An 18,525-nucleotide genomic window follows, 5' to 3' on the forward strand; every position below is an offset into this window, starting at 1 on the left:
AACTTTTCATCCTAAAGCAGCAGAATATACATTCTTTTCAAGTGCTCATGGTACATTCTCTAGTATAGACCACATGTTAGGATACAACACAAATCTCAATAAATTTAAGAAGACTGAAATATCAAGCAACTTCTCTGATCACATCGGCATGAAAACAGAAATCAACTATAATAGAAAAACTGAAAAAAATTCAAATACTTGGAAACTAAATAGCATGTTATTAAATAATGAATAGGTTAACAGTAAGATCAAGGAAGAAATAAAAAATTTCCTTTAAACAAATAAAAATGAACAAAGAACTCAAAAATTATGAGACACAGCAAGAGCAGCCCTGAGAGATAAATTCAGTTTTACAAGCATACCTTAAGAAGCAAGAAAAAGCTCAAATAAACAACTTAACCCTGCATCTAAAACAGGGGTCTCAAACTCGCGGCCCGCATGCAGCCCGCTGAACAATTCTGTGCAGCCCGCAGACTAATCCACGAAGTTCAAAATATTTTGGATAAAATTAAGTAAGCCTAGGGGCCTACTTGTATTTTTCATTTCTCTAGCATCCTAGCTAGATAACAGCTTAGTTAACAGCAGTTGTGATGCGAACTACAGTTTCTGGTCGTTTTGTGACACTGAGTAAACTGCATGTATGATTGTGCTTGTTGTACTGATTTTTTTTTTTCAACTGCAGTGAGAAAAGTGTTGTGTAACAGTTGCCTTTTGTAGACCTAGTGCGGCCCGCTGAACGGTTGTGATCTTGCTCTGCGGCCCACATGCTGAGTTGAGTTTGAGACCCCTGATTTAAAAGAACTAGAAAAAGAACAGCAAGTAAAGCCCAGAGGAAGTAGAAGGAAGGAAATAATAAAGATCAGAGAGGAAATAAATAATATAGAGGCTAAAAAAAAATACAGAAGATCAATAAAACCGAAGCTGGTCCTTTGAAAAGGTAAAATGGATTGATGAAACTTTAACCAGACACATCAAGAAAAAGAGAGGACTCAAATAAGTAAAATTAGAAATGAGAGTGGAGAAGTAACAACTGACACCACAGAAACAGAAAGGATTGTAAGAAACTATGAAGAACTGTCTGCCAAAAAAATTAGACGACCTAGGTGAAATGGACAAATTCCTTGAGACATATAATCTTTCAAAACTCAATCTGGAAGAATCAGAAAACCTAATCAGACTGATTACAACAAACAAGATTGCAATAGTTATCAAAAAACTCCCAACAAACAAAAGCCCTGGGCCAGATGGCTTCCCAGGCATATTCTACCAAATATTCAAAGAAGAACTAACTCGTATTCTTCTCAAGCTATTTCAAAAAATTCAAGAAGAGAGAAGACTTCCAACCTCCTTTTATGAGGCGAGCATAATCCTCATTTCAAAACCAGGCAAAGACAATACAAAGAAAGAAAACTATAGGCCAGTATCCCTGATAAATTTAGATGCTAAAATTCTCAACAAAATATTAGCAAACTGAATCCAGCAATACATGAAAAAAATCATTCATCATCATCAAATGGGATTTATTCTGGGAAGGCAAGGCTGGTACAATATTCGCAAATCAATCAATGTGATTCATCATATAAACAAAAGAAAAGAGAAAAATCACATGATAATATCATTAGATGCAGAAAAAGCATTTGATAAAATCCAGCACCCATTTATGATCAAAACTCTCAGCAAAGTGGTAATTCAACATAATAAAGGCCATCTGTGACAAACCCACAGCCAACATCATACTCAATGGGAAAAAATCTGAAGTAACCCCTTTAAGATCTGGAACAAGGCAGGGGTACCCCTTTACCACTCTTATTCAACATAGTTCTGCAAGTCCTAGCCACAACAATCAGACAAGAAGAAGAAATAAAAAGGCATTCAAATTGGAAAAGAAGAAGTAAAACTATCATTATTTGCTGATGATATGATACTGTACATAGAAAACCCTAAAGTCTTAATCAAAAAACTACTGGACCTGATAAATGAATTCAGCAAGGTGGCAGAATATAAAATTAATATTCAGATATCAGAGGCATTTTTATATATCAATAATGAACTATCTGAAAGAGAAATTAAGAAAACAATTCCCTTCAATATTGCAACAACAAAAAAAGTACCTAGGAGTATATTTAACCAAGGAGGTTAAAGACTTGTACTCAGAAAATTATAAAACATTGATAAAAGAAAGCAAGGAAGGAATAAACAACTGGAAGCATATACCGTGTTCATGGATAGGAAGAATAAATATCATTAAAATGTCTATATTACCCAAAGCAATTTATAAATTCAATGCAATTCTTATTAAAATACCAATTATCATACTTCAAAGATATAGAACAAATATTCCAAAAATTTATTTGGAACCAAAAAAGAACATGAATAGCCTCACCAATCTTGACAAAGAAGAATAAAGTGGGTGGTATCACACTTCCTGATATCAAGTTTTATTACAAAGCCATCGTACTGAAAACAGCTTCATACTGGCATAAGAACAGGCATATAGATCAATGGAACAGAACAGAGAACCCAGAAATAAATCCACACCTTTATGGATAATTGATACTTGACAAAGGAGGTAAGAACATACAATGGAGTAAAAACAGTCTCCTCAACTAATGGTGTTGGGAAAATTGGACAGCTACCCGCAAAAAAATAAAACTAGACCACCAACTTACACCATTCACAAAAATAAACTCAAAATGGATAAAAGACTTAAATGTAAGGCATGAAACCATAATCATATTGGAAGAAAACATAGGCAGTAAGTTCTCCAACATCTCTCACAGCAATATATTTGCCGATTTATCTCCACAGGCAAGGGAAATAAAGGACAGGATGAACAAATAGGACTATATCAAACTAAAAAGTTTTTGCACAGCTAAAGATGATATGAACAGAATAAAAAGACAAACCACACAATGGGAGAACATATTCAACAATACATCTGATAAGGGGTTAATAACCAAAATTTATAAAGAACTTGTAAAACTCAATACCAGGAAAATAAACAATCCAATCAAAAAATGGGCAAAAGAAATGAATAGACACTTCTCCAAAGAGGACATACAGATGGCCAATTGGCAGATGAAAAAATGTTCAACATCATTAATCATTAGAGAAATGCAAATTAAAACCACAATGAGATACCACCTCACACCAGTCAAAATGGCGCTCATTAACAAAACAACACATAACAAGTGCTGACGAGGGCGTGGAGAAAAGGAAACCCTCCTGCACTGCTGGTGGGAATGCAGACTGGTGCAGCCACTGTGGAAAATAGTATGGAGATTCCTCAAAAAATTAAAAATCGAACTGCCTTTTGACCCAGCCACCCCACTTTTAGGAATATATCCTAAGAATAACAAATCACTGGTTCAAAAGAAGAAATGCACCCCAATGTTTACTGCAGCATTGTTACAATAGCCAAGATCAGGCAACAACTCAAGTATCTGTCAGTGGACGAGTGGTACATATATACAATGTACCACTGTGGTACACAATGGAATACTATGGGGCCATGAAGAAGAAGGAAATCTTACCTTTTGCAACAACATGGATGGACACGGAAACTATTATGTTAAGTGAAATAAGCCAGGCAGAGAAAGAAAAATATCATATGACCTCACTCATTTGAGGAATCTAATGAACAATGTGAACTGAGGACTGGAATAGAGACAGAGGCGGGATCAAACGGACCAGAGGGAAAGCGGTCAGAGTGAAAGGGGATGAGAGGATGGGATCAGAAAAGGAAAAGAGATTGGTGAAATTGTATACACATAACACAGGGTATAAAGAGCACAAAAGCAAATGCTGGAGGGAAAGGGGGAAGGCGTTAGGGGGAGGGCAGCACACGGGATGCTGAAGGGAACACGGAGGTAGGGGAGAGAGATATATTCAGTGGGACACTTGAATCTATATAAACACAATAAATTAAAATTACTAAAAAAATTTTAAAAATGAAAAAAAAAAGAAAATATAAGCAAGCCAAAAGACAATAAAACACTGAAGTTCTGGGGGAAAAACTATCAAATTAAAATTCCATATTAGTGAAAAAAATATTTTAAAAGAAAGGCAAAAATGAAGACTTTTCAGACATAAAAACTGAAACAATTCATCACTGGAAGAATTTCACTACAAGAAATGTTAAAAGAAGTCCTTCAAGCAGAAGGAAAATGATACCAGATGAAAAGCTGGATCAACACAAAGGAAAGAGGAGTAGCAGAAATGGTTACCATGTGGGTAAATATACAAAACTTTTATTATTTAAATCTTTTAAAAGATAATTGATGGCATAAAGGCAAAAAATAATTTTTTACGGGGTTTACAACATATGTAGAAGCAAAATGTATGACTACAACAGCACAAAGGCCAGGAAGAGATCAATGAAAGTATATATACTGTTGTTAGATTCTTAAACTTTATGTGGACTGGTACCCTCCCTATCACTTGCAGGTAAATTGAGATAAACCAAAGATATATACTGTAAACTGCACATTCCTCATTAAAAATCACACAATAAAAGCAATATAGCTAATAAGGCAACAAAACTATAAAATAGAATCATAAAAAAACTTCAATCCAAAAGAAGGTAGAACAAGAAAAGAAAGGTAACAGAACAAGTAGGACAAATGGAAAAAAAATAGCACATAGAACATTTAAACTCAAACCTATAAATACCAATCATTACATTAAATGCATGTGTCCTGAACACCCATATTATAAGAAAAAGATTGCCAGAATAAATACAAAGGCAAGATGTATCATAAGTTGCTTACAAAAATAAAAAATAAAAAGAAATATAAACATCAAATAAGTTAACAGTAAATGATAGAAAAAATATCCATATAAAATACACTAATCAAAAAGAAACCTGTAGTGCCTGTATTAATATCAAATAGTTTTTTTGGTGGTTTTTTTTTTTAGTGAGAGAATGGGAGAAAGTGAGGCAGACTCCCACCTCTGCCCTGACCAGGATACACCCAGCAACACTATCTTGGGCTGATGCTCAAGTACCAAGCTATTTTTAGCACCCGAGGCTAATGTGCTCAGATCAACCAAGCCATCCTCAGTGCCCGGGGCCATGCTCGAACCAATCTAGACACTAGCTGCAGGAGGGAAAGAGGGATAAAAGGGGGAGTAGTGGGGGGAAGCGAAGCAGATAGTCACTTCTCCTGTGTGCCCTAACTGGGAATCAAGCTTGGGATGTCCATATGCTGGGCTGATGTTCTCAGGGATAAAAAAGTAATTTTGTGACAAAGGAGTCAATTCATCAAAAGGGCATAGCAATCCTAAATATATGTGTGCAACAAAACAGAGCTTTAACTTACATAAAGCAAAAGCTAAACAAAAAGAAATACACAATTATAATTGGAGATTTCAACAGTCTTCTCTCAATAGTTTACAGAATCAACAGACAACAAACCAGTAATAATATAGTGTTAATATAGAACACTGCCTACCACCAACTTGACCTGATTGACATTTATAGCCACTCTAACTAACAGAAACAGCATACAGCCATACTTAATGATGGAAATACATTCTGAAAACTGCATCATTAGGTAATTTCATCATTGTGCAAATATCATAGAGTGCACTTACACAAACCTAGACAGTATATAGCCTATTACACACCTAAGCTATATGGTATAATATGGCCTATTGCTCCTAGAATACAAACCTGCCCAGCATACTACTATACTGATTACTACAGGCAATTGTAACACAATGGTAAGTATTTGTGTATCTAAACATAGAAAAACTATGGAAAAACTGTAACTGATAAAAAAAAAATGGTACACCTGTGAGTGCACTTACCATGAATGGAGTCTACAGGACTGGAAGTTGCTCTGGGTGAGTCAGTGAATGAGTGGTGGGTGAATGTGAGGGCCTAAAACATTCCCAGGGGTCTCCAAACTTTTTACACAGGGGACCAGTTCACTGTCCCTCAGACCATTGAAGGGCCGCCACATACAGTGCTCCTCTCACTGACCACCAATGAAAGAGGTGCCCCTTCTGGAAGTGTGGTGGGGGGCCGGATAAATGGCCTCAGGGGGCCGCATGTGGCCCGCGAGCCGTAGTTTGGGGAAGCCTGCTAGACTTTATAAACACTGTTCCATAAGCCCTCCCCTCGCTTCCTTACAACAGGTCAGAAATAGACCACCAAAGCTCTCAATGCTGCTGTATGAACAGGGATGTGAGCTGAACAACTGGAAATATTGAGGAGGAACTGGCTGCGTAAGGCAGAGATCAGCATAACACTGACTGTCAGGAGGGAGTGAAAGGTTGCCTAAGGACCAGTAGGAATAAGAAATCAAGATGAAGAGATAAAGAAACATAAAGGATTGTCATGGCAATGTGGTTTCTGCTACTGTACATTGGAGCAGTGGTCAGATTAAGAAACTTTATGGTATTCACAGAGGGAAAAAGTATGTTTAATATGGAAAGGATACAGAATTGAGGGCTCAATATTTTTACTTTGGAAATTTATTTTTGGTTCCATTGACCCTATCTGACACACAGGGCACTGTCAGATAAGGTCAATGGAATTGAACTGATGGAAGAAATAAAACTTATCTACGCTTTACATCCTTATGACCTGAAAATATTTCTAAAGTTCAGAGACAGGTTGGCTCCACACTACCTCAGAAAGCTTTCACTAAAGTGACAGCAGCATTTAATACTTTTTAAGGTAGCTCCTGTGAACTTGTGGTTTTGTACAGAATCTTAGTTGTTCAACAAAATATTTACAGCAGTTAGCCCTGGCCAGTTGGCTCAGTGGTAGAGCATCAACCCAGCATGTGAAAGTCCCAAGTTCGATTCCCAGTCAGGGCACACAGGAGAAGCAACCATCTGCTTTTCCCTCACCGCCTCCTCTCGCTGTCTCTCTCTGTTCTCCTCCTGCAGCCATAGCTCAATTGATTCAAGCACGTCGGCCCCCAAGCATTGAGGATGGTTCCATGGAGCCTCCACCTCAGGCACTAAAAATAGTTAGGTTGACAGCAGCTCCAAATGGGCAGAAATCGGCCCCAGACAGTGGTTGCCAGGTGCATCCTGGTCAGGGTGCATGTCTCTGTATCTCCCTTACTCTCACTTAAAAAAAAAAAAAATTTACAGCAATGTACTCTGAACACCATAAGCTAGACCTGGGAGGGCTGTGGTGCCTGCCCTCTGAATATAGAGTGCTGGGGAACCAGTTCCTCTGTGCTGAAACAGTTCAGTAGCTGACTGACGGATGTAATCTGTACAGTCAAATTTGAGGTGCTGAGAGTGAGAGGGAATCTATTGCCAAGTCCAACAGATATTGTTCCTGTCAAAGAAAAAAAAATTCCTCCTAAAGCACATATGCTTCCATTTCTTACAGGAAATTCATCTCCATTATAATCTATGGGACCACCATCATATCTGACCAAAACATCATTATGTGGTACACAACTACATATTATGATATTCTAAGACATAAAACAAGTCTCAATACATTTAAGAAGATTTAAATAATACAAAATGTTTTCTGGTCTTAATAGAATTAAATTAAAAAAATCAACAACAAAAAGACATCAGAAAAACCTGCAAATATTTGTAGGTGAAATAATATATATATAAATAATCCAGACCTCAAAGGAAAATTAGAAAGTATTTTTAAATAAATAAAAGAATTTTAAAACATCAAATTATTACCATATTTTTCACTCCATAAGATGCACTTTTCCCCCCCAAAGGTGGAAAGGAAAAAGCCCATGCATCCTACGGAGCGAAAAATACAGTATTTTATTAAATATTTTAACACACCTTTTGGCTCATAATATTTTTTTTTAATTTTCCTCCTAAAACCCTAGGTGTGTCTTATGGTCAGGTGCATCTTATGGAGCCAAAAATACAGTATATGCAGCTAAAGTAGTACTTAGAGGAAATTTTATAACACTAAATCCTGTAACGCTAAACAAAAGATGATAGGTTTGAAATACATAAATCAGTTTTCAGCTTAAGAAACTAAAATGAGGAGCAAACAAAACCCAATGTAAATAGAATAAAAAATAATAAAGATCAGGGAGGAAATAAATAAAACAAATTATAAAAATCATAAAGAAAAGCTGGATCTTTGAGAAGAGCAATAAAATTGGTAAACCTCTAGCCAGACTTATCAGAAAAAAAAAGAGGGAAGATACAAAATACTAATATCAAGAATGAAAGAAGTGGCATAAATCCAGACTGTAAAAACAGTAAAAAATAATAAGGGTATATTGTGAATAATTTTATGCCAAATAATTTTATAAGTTAGATGACAGAGACAGGTTCTTTGAAAGACTACAAAGTTACCACAGCTCACTCAACAAGAAATAACTATTCAGCCTAGCTTGTGGTGGCGCAGAAGAGAGAGTGCCTACCTGGAATCCTGAGGTTGTTGTTTTGAGGCTTGCCTGGTCACAGCACATACAACAACCAATGAACAGAATGAAGCAACTACTTGTCTACCTTACCTCCTAAAATCAATAAATAAAATCTTTAAAAGAAAAAAATGTAACTTCAACTTGCCAAAATTTTGTTAAGAATTTTTGCATAGCCTGACCAGGAGGTGGTGCAGTGGATAGAGCGTTGGACTGGGATGCGGAGGACCCAGGTTCAAGACCCCGAGGTCGCAAGCTTGAGTGCGGGCTCATCTGGTTTGAGCAAAAGCTCACCAGCTTGGACCCAAGGTCGCTGGCTCGAGCAAGGGGCTACTTGGTCTGCTGTAGCCCCATGGTCAGGGCATATGTGAGAAAGCAATCAATGAGCAACCAAGGTGTCGCAACGAAAAACTGATGATTGATGCTTCTCATCTCTCTCTGTTCCTGTCTGTCTGTCCCTGTCTATCCCTCTCTCTGACTCTCTCTCTCTGTAAAAAAAAGAAAAGAAGAATTTTTGCATCTATGTTCATGAGAGATATTCATCATTTTTCTTTAAAAAATATTAAATTTTTTATTAAAAATATTCTTCTACAAATAAAACATGCCAAGATATTTCAAATCGTAAATTCTACTAAATATTTAAAAAGAAATGAATCAATTCTACACAAACTTGTCCTTAAAATTAAAGATAAGGGTATACTCATATAAGGTCAGTTTTACACTGATATCAAAACCAGGCAAAGACATTACAAGAAAAAAAATACAATAGGCCAATATTTTTAAGAAAAATTGATGTAAAAATATTTTAAACAAAATTTTAGTAAACTGATTTCAGCAATATATACAGAAAATAAAGCATTATAACCAAGTGAGATTTATTCCAGAAAAGCAAGGTAGTTTAACATTTAAAAATCAATCAATATATTTATACTAAATAAACATGTTAAAACAAAACAATACAAACAAAAAACCTAACACTCCATTTAAGCATCTCAAAAGATGCAAAAAAGCATTTGACAAAATCCAGTCTATTACTAATAAAAACCTTCAGCTACCTAGTAATAGGAAGGTACTTCTATTTCTGAAAACTGATAAATCTTATCCATAAAAAATCAGCAAACTGTAGCTAATACCATGCTTCCCTCCTAAGATCAGCAATAACACTAGGATGTCTGCTCTCACCACTTCTAGTCAATATTGTACTAAAGGTTCTAGCTAGTGTAATAAGGCAAGAAAAAGGAATCAAGATTAGAAAGAAAGAAGTAGAATTGTCTCTATTCACAGACAATTTGATAGTCCTAGTAGAAAATACTAGGGAATCTATGAAAAAGCTCTTAGAATAAATGAGCTTAACAAAATTATAGACTATAAGATCAATAGACAAAAATCAATTGTATTTCTATATACAAACAATGAACAATGGGACGTCGTTTTTTTTAAATACCATTTACAATTTGATCAAAAATGTAAAGTAATTAGATGTACATTTAACAAAAAATGTGCAAACCTATATAGTGAACACTATAAAACAGTGCTGATGGAAACTAAAGACCTAAAATGAAAAAATATACTGTGTTCAGATAATAAATTAGGTAATATCAGAAGAGAGGAATGAAGAGTGAGGACTAGAATAATAATCTAGAATTTAGTTAATGATTTACATCATATAAAAAACAGTAACAACAAGAATAAAGAGTTACTCATCCAAACTTTATGAATTGTTATCCCACAATCTCTCAAAAGTGAAAGAGAACTGTTTGCAGGAAATACTCTGAATTGAGAGACAACATAGAAGAGTCAGTGAGAAGAAAGTGGGAGGATAAATTAAATGTGATGTTTGCCTTTGTAAAACAGGCAAGATAAAACATAAGAATAAGATGGGCAAAAATGGAGATTTACATGGAAACCTCACAGAAGCCTTTAAAACAAAATGAGGCCTTGCTGGAACAACCCTTGCAATACAAGGATACAAATTTTTTCTAATTGACTATGACAAAAACTTTAAAGCATCCAAGATACGCTTTAGGATAAAAATATTATTCTAATATTCTTTTAAAAAAACGAAAAAGATTTTCTTTGAAAATAAGCAAATCTAAAAGCTGTTAATAACTAAAAAAGGGAAAATAACATCAAAATTATAACTATTAGTAAATGAAATTTAGGTTCTAGAAACAGTTCTTAGTACAAATCAAGTACATTTTTCTGCTTTTATCAAGTATGTTATTTGTTTACTTATACTAACAACATTCAATCATTATCACCAAAAATAGACTTCAATGCAGACACTGTCACCACTTATAAAATTTTCAACTTGAATAAGCATATGTCAAATTAGATTCTGAAAGCATTTAAGCTAGCTTAACTTTTGCTAGAATATTTTACTTCTACATGTTTAAATAAAAATGTTCATAGAAGAATCTGAATACATAAAACAACAGATTTCATAAAAATATATTAAAATCCTTATATACTTAGGAACTTTTAAAGTAACTCATCTTCATATTCATTCTGTTAAGGATAACAGTAATTAATACAAACATCAAGAGCAATCATTGTGGGAATACTGGTCATTTTTATACAGCTTGGCAAATTATCAAGTACCTGCTGGTTATTAATTTTCAAACATATGGGAGCTCTGTGGTACTACACATTAAATTGATTCTCTTCCACAAATATGGCATAATGAAAAAATGAATTATTAATCTTCTCTATAAGAAATCACTTAACTCATTCATATTTTTGGCAATGTACAACTTAAATACAAAGTCTTTTACACAGGAAATAATTAAAAACTTTAGTCAAATATGTTGTATTGACATGATCACAAATTTAGGCCATTATTTCTTCTAACCCTATTCTTACATGTGGAATACAGTTTTATTACTTTATGTAAGTTGCTAAGTTCTTATTTCACTAGATACACAAATGTATATAATACATTTATTCTCACAAAGAAAAGTTATTCCAGGCCCTGGCTGGCTGGCTCAGTGGTAGAGCACTGGCTTGGCAGGTGGATGTCCCAGGTTTAATTCCCAGTCAGAGCACTCAGGAGAAGCAACTATCTGCTTCTCCACCCTTTTCCTTCTCTCTCTCTCTTTTCCCCTCCTGCAGCCATAGTTTGATTGTTTCGAGAGCATCAATCCTGGGCGCTGAGGGTGGCTCCAAGAAGCCTGTGCCTCAGTGCTAATAACAGATTAGCTGCGAGCATAACCCCAGATGGACAGAGCATCAGCCCCAGATAGGGGTTGCCGGGTGGATCCCGGTTGAGTGGCATATAAGAGTCTGTCCCTCTATCTCCCCTCCTCTCACTTGGAAAAAAAGAAGAAAAACAAAGTTATTTCATTAAACAACTAAGAACATTACAAACCATGGGTATCTCAAATCAGTCAGATAATAACTGAAAAATGAATAATTTTCAATCAATTTAATTTTTTTCAATTTCATAAAATACATGAATACCTTAAGGGACATCATTATTGCCAAGTTTAAAAGTATTTTTTCAGCAACTATTTAAAAAATTATGATTTGTATACATTTTATTTTCAGCAGATTTCATAATGTTTATAAATTAATAGTTTTCTTAAATCTTATGCTGTTTTTTTTGAAGGGAAGGGTAGGAAAAAAAATCGACTGATATTAACATTTAGATTGCTTATTGATTTTATTACATAAGTACCCTGAATACCCAATACCAACTACTGATTAGCCTCAATATCATTATAAATTATGTTAGTAATTAGTCATAAAAATACCAAAATAATCTAAATTAAAATTAAATATCCTAAAGTAAGATAATTTACATTCAAGAACCTAACAAGGAAATTTACATAAAATAATGTGATCTGCTAAAGCAGTGAACTTCTGAGTTCCAATCATACCGCAAAAGAAAATTGCAGGGCAATACAATCTATTATGCTCTGAAAATGGAATCTTAGCCTAGTAATCTACCACACTAAAAAAGGAGAATCCAAAAGAATAAAACAGTAGTAAAGGTAACATGTTAATTTAATACGACTAAAGTATCTGTCAGAAAATATTAAGATTCTTTGGCTTAAAAAAAGAAAACTTTAATACCAGTCCATATTAACAACAGTAGTATTGTATACCACAGAGAAGGAACAGTCTTCCTGAAATATGTTAAGTAATTGTCATGTTTAAAAATATCTGTGAAAGATGTAGCAAAACACATAAATATATTCCAAAAGTGTTCTCTTCTATCTCCCATTTTATATAAATCTGGAGTCATTCTAAAGCTGAATATAAAAAGATATGCTATACTGTTGACTACAGAATACTACAAAGTTTTATTGCCATTTAAACAAAGAAGCCATAACAGTTAAATGAGCTCAAGAAATAGGTTTCAGTATCACAAGGTGCCAGCTGTAAAGAGTTATGGCTAATTGAATATGGAACTCCTGCTTAATCAGATAACTGTTCTGCTATTTCCAAATGAAATGCCACTTCCATACTGTCTGAAAATGGCCTGTTTTATTGGTAACCAGAGAAAACAATATAAACTGTAAATAACGTTAAGTGCTCTGTTTACCCATTCCAGGCACTGAAGTAGCAGGAGATCCAAGACGTCTTGGTAATACATTTGATGATGAGGCTGGAGTAACAGTTCTTTCTGGGGGTCCACCAGGGGCTGAAGTGTCCTTTGCTGGTCCAGGAGATCCTGGAACTTGTGGAGGAGGGCCCTGCCTAGAGCTTGCTGGTGTTGGAGAAAGGTTTCTTTGAGCTGTAGTTCTATGACGAATCTCTGAGGATAAGAATAAAAAGTATTTATTAGATTTAATATCCAATATAACACATTAGCCAATACCACAAGTATTACTTAACATTTATAAAGTTTTATATCACCAAAAGGTACCTACAGGGCCAAAATTGCTTGTAATAAGAAACCTATAAAATGTAACAGTGAAAACTGACTATAACAGAGTACTACATTTCTGAACTTACAAGTCAACTGCATATATTTACACAAGTGTTAATCTCGGTCTATCTACTGATACCACTTCTCAAAATAAATTCAAATCATCACCCAATTATGTGTCGTGTCTTTTACAATATCCTCCTAATTTATAAGAAGGAAAAGACAGTTTATCAAAATTAGTGAAAATTGCAGATATGTTTCTCAAGATAAAAATAATGGTAACCCTAAGAAACGAGTAAGTATATTCTGGAATTATCAAATAATTTATAAGGTAATTAAATAGTTATAGAAATTCTGAAAAAGTGTCTTTACTATTAAGTACCATGCCCATTTACCTTTTTACTATTACTGTCTTTTTAGTAAATTTATTTTTGCCAATACATTCAGTAAAGGAAACTGTTCATTTAGCACAAATAATGTATCATCCTAAATAAATTTTATATTTAGTTGCAAAAATTACAAGATTTTCTGTAATGAGTTGGCAAAAGTGCCACATCCAGGTTACTGCTGTTTTTGTAGTATAACTGAAACACAACAGTGCTCTTTTGTTTACATTCTGTCTACAGCTGCTTTAAAAGAGTTGAGTAGTTGCAACAGAGACCATATGGCTCTCAAAGCCATTTACTATTTACTATCTGGCCCTTTACAGAAAGTTTTATAATCCACTAACTCAATAACATAAAACTCAATTCTATCATTCCCCATTCCCACAAATACCTTACTTGAATGTTGATGGTAACATCTCAAGTAAAGAAGCACATTGTATCTTTTAAATTCTACATATCACATTAAATTATTGCAAATCTTGAAATAGTAGGCTGAAACTAAAGAAGTTAAATTTTAATTGGCATCATTACTAAAATGCACACTTCCACAAGCAAACTACTTTAGATTTGAACTTTGACAGTTAAAGATTTCCATAAACAGTTCATTGCAATAAGAAGTACAGCTCTAGCATCAGATTTTAGTTAACTACAATCCAATCTACTAGTTAAGAGCCTGGGTTCTGTGGTCAGAAAGGTTTGGTTAGAATCCTGGCTGTTGCTACATTACTTTAGATGGATTAACTTCACAAAGTCAATTCTTAACTCACAGAATTTTTATGAGTATTAAATAAGATATCTGTAAATTCATAGGTCACATTTATTAAACACATATTATTTCAGATGACAGCATTTTCAGACAATTAAGTATTTTCTTTAAGACGTTATTTTTTTTTTTTTTAGAGAAAGAGGGGAGGAGCAGGAAGCATCAACTCCCATATATGCCTTGACCAAGCTTGCCCAGGGTTTTGAACTGGCAACCTCAGCATTCCAGGTCGATGCTATCCACTGTGCCACCACAGGCCAGACCAAAGAAAGTGATCTATTTTTTTTTTTTTTTTTAGAGAGAGTGAGAGAGAGGGGAGGGAGAGAAAGAGAAAGGGTGAGGGGAAGGATAGGAAGTATCAACTTGTAGTAGTTGCTTCTCGTATGTGTCCGTGGCTTCCAACCAGTGAACTCAGCATTCCAGATGGATGCTTTATCCACTGCATCACCACAGGTCAGGCAATTGTTTTTTTCTTCTTTTCCAAGTGAGAGGAGAGGAGATAGAGACAGACTTCAGCATGCGCCCTGACCGGGACCCACCCAGCAACCCCCGTCTGGGGCCATGCTCGCAACCCAGCTATTTTTAGCACCTGAGTTGTAGGCTCCATGGAGCCATCCTCAGTGCCAGGGGCTGATGCACTCAAACCAACTGAGCCATGGCTGCAGGAAGGGAAGAGAGAGAGAAAGAGAGAGAGAGAGAGAGTAAGGGGAAGTGGTAGAGAAGCAGATGGTCACTCCTGTGTGCCCAGACCAGTATTCGAACCTAGAACAACCACCTGCCGGGCCAATGCTCTACCACTGAGCCAACCGGCCAGGCCACAATTAAGTATTTTCAAATGACCTGTTAACTGTAATTACTGGGACCAACTAATGTTCTACTGATTCTTAATGTAGTCTCTAACCTAGCAACTGTAATAATAAATTTCAAGCATGCCATCATTACACAATATAAATGGAACTGCCTTTATACTTGGCTATTTCCCATGCAATTTATATAGAAAATTTCAGATTTTACCTGAACTAATTACATCCTAACATCTCCTGCAAATTAGCTGGTCACTTAATAATCACAAGGAACACCTTGAAAGTAGTGACAAATTAGGAAAGTCATTAAATGGTACAAAAGGTACTTAGATCAATGAAATCATATTAAGGTTATCACTTGTTAATTTTAAAAAACAAGGTATCAAATACAGGTAAGGTAATCCCCAGGTAATGAACAAGATAGGTTCTGTAGGCTTGTTCTTCAGTTGAATTTGTATGGAAGTTGGAACAGGTATATTTACATATTAAATACAACTCAGACAGATTTTCATCTTAACATAGTACGTATTTTTACCGTTCTGTGCATATAAATACTTAAACATTTTCAAACCTACAGAACCGAGTACCTCATTCATAATGTGGGGACTGCCTGTATTATAAATCATTTTTAGCTGATTTTCATAAAAAACATAACTCAAAAGAAGACATTTTCTTCCAGATAAAGTTTAACATTTATTAGACTATAATAAAGGTAGTTATTATCTTTTCACTTATTGGACAATGACTTGAGACTGCTTCCTCTTAATGTGCATTTACCCAGTGAAAATTAACCAAAGCACACTTTTAACATCATTTATGTGTTACTGATTGGTGAGATTTATAACTTGTAAGAAAAAAACACCATGTCTAGCATTCCGTAAAAGAAACTTGGCATAATAATTTCTAAATTTAAATTTAGGCGGACAAAGTGGGGAAAGTGATATAGAAAAGCAGGTAACAAAGACAGTATGGTGATTACCAGAGGGAAAGTAGGGTAAAATGGGGATAAATGGTGAGAAAAGGAGACTTCACTTTGGGTGATGAACAAACAATGTACAGATGATTCATTATTATAAAATTGTCATTTGAAACCTATAATTTTATTAACCAATGTCACCCCAATAAACTTACATTTTTTAAAAGACTTATGGCTTGGCCAGTTGGCTAAGTGGTAGAGCACTGGCCTGGCATGTGGAAGTCCTGGGTTCAAATACCAGTGAGGGCACACAGAAGAAGCAACCATCTGCTTCTCCACCCTTCACCTCCCCCATATCTCTCTCTCTATCTCTCTCTCCTGCAGCCATGGCTCAAATGGTTCTAGCAAGTTGGCCCCAGATGCTGAGGATGACTCCAAGGCCTCCACTCAGGTGCTAAAATAGCTCAGTTGCCAATCAATAGAGCAATGCTCTGATGGGCAGAGTATCGCCCCACAGAGGGCTTGCGGTTAGGTCCCAATTGGGGTGCATGCAGGAGTCTGTCTCTCTGCTCCCTGTCTCCCACTTAATAAAAAAAATTAAAAAAGAGTTACAATATCACTAGTTAAAAATAGCTAGCAATACAGTAAATCTATATTTGGTAAAGTGTTATAAAATATTCTGTTAGTCTCAAGTTAAAATATCTAAGATTTCTCAACTTTTAATCACTTTCCACTCACAAATGCCTTGTACTGTTACCACTCCAAAAAGTTTCTAGTATTCAACAAGGTAATTTTATTGGTTATATTCAACACTTCCAGCATTTAAATATAAAATAGCGTCTCCCAAAAAGATTTACCAAGTGTTCTATGTCAATCTGGTATAGTATCCTAAAAAGTATAAAAGGTCAATTCTTGACTGGAGGATGTATTAATGTCCTTATCAATGACTAATCAAATCATGCTCATTGAATATGAGGACATACCTATACTTTTAAAATCAAAATAAGATTAAAAACTATTATATTATGATAAACGGAAGAAAAATTTTAAATAAGGATAAAACAGGATAGTTTCTAGAGCATACATACACTCTGAGATCAAACTGTTTCTATTTAAATTTTGGCTACACCCTATCTATTAGATGGGCATGCAACCTTTCCAAGTTGATAACATGTCTCAGTTCAGCTTCCTCATAATGAGAATACTTACCTCTTAAGGTTCTTGTAAAGATTAAATGAGATCATGCTGTCTATAAGAGACCTACCCCAGCATGAAATACACAGACTAAAAGTAAAGAAATGGAAAAATATATTTAATGTAAATGGAAAGGAATAAAAGCTGGAGTAGCAATACTTACATATGACAAAACAGACTTTAAAACAAAGGCTACAGTAAAGGACAAAGAAGGATATTACATAATTATAAAGAGAGCAGTCTAAGAAAAGAAAAGATATAATCCTTATAAACATATCTGTACCCGCCTGACCTGTGGTGGCGCAGTGGATAAAGCGTCGACCTGGAAATGCTGAGGTCGCCGGTTCGAAACCTGGGCTTGCCTGGTCAAGGCACATATGGGAGTTGATGCTTCCAGCTCCTCCCCCCTGTCTCTCTCTCCTCTCTCTCTCTCTCTCTCTCTCTCTCTCTCTCTGTCTTTCTCTCTCCCTCTCTAAAATGAATAAAGTAAAAAAAAATTTAAAAAAAAACATATCTGTACCCAACATAGGAGAATTTAAATATGTAAAGCAAATCTTGATAGAATAAAGGGAGAGAATGACAGCAATAATGTAATAGTAGGGGATGTTAACACCCCACAGACATCAATGAATAGAACTTCCAGACAGAAAATCAACAAGAAAACAGTAGCCTTATATAACACACTACATCACATGAATTTAAATTGTTATCTTGAGAGTATTTCACCCCAAAGCAACAGAATATACATTCTTTTAAGGTGCACATTAAACATTTTCTACAACAGACCATGTTAGGACACAAAACAATTCTCAATAAATTTAAGAAGACTGAAATCATAACAAGCATCTTCTCTGGCGATAAGAGTATGAAACTAGAAATCAATCACAAAAAAAACACTTAAAAACACACAAAGACATGGAGGCTAAATAACATTTTACTGAACAATGAATGGGTTAACAATGAGATCAAGGAAGAACTCAAAAGGAGAATACAACCCAAAATCTACGAGACATAGCAAAAGCAGTCCTAAGAGGGAAATTCATGGCATCACAGGCCTATCTCAAGAAACAAAAAAAATCTTGCCTGACCAGGTGGTGGCACAATGAATAGAACATCGGACTGGGATGCAGAGGACCCAGGTTCAAGACCCTGAGGTCGCCAGCCTGAGCGCAGGCTCATCTGGTTTGAGCAAAGCTCACAAGCTTGGATCCA

General features: G+C 35.2%; 1 protein-coding gene across 4 annotated transcripts in view; it reads right to left on the reverse strand.

Moving 5' to 3' along the window:
• LNPK (lunapark, ER junction formation factor) overlaps positions 1-18,525 on the reverse strand; it is a 91,279-nt gene that overhangs the window by 21,784 nt on the left and 50,970 nt on the right. For all 4 annotated transcript variants that reach the window (XM_066345589.1, XM_066345586.1, XM_066345588.1 and 1 more), the window contains one exon: positions 12,925-13,137. In XM_066345589.1, the coding sequence (XP_066201686.1) occupies positions 12,925-13,137 (213 nt within the window). The remainder of the gene's footprint in view (positions 1-12,924; positions 13,138-18,525) is intronic.

The sequence above is a fragment of the Saccopteryx leptura genome, chromosome 7 (genome assembly GCF_036850995.1).
Source record: "Saccopteryx leptura isolate mSacLep1 chromosome 7, mSacLep1_pri_phased_curated, whole genome shotgun sequence".
NCBI classification, from domain to species: domain Eukaryota; kingdom Metazoa; phylum Chordata; class Mammalia; order Chiroptera; family Emballonuridae; genus Saccopteryx; species Saccopteryx leptura.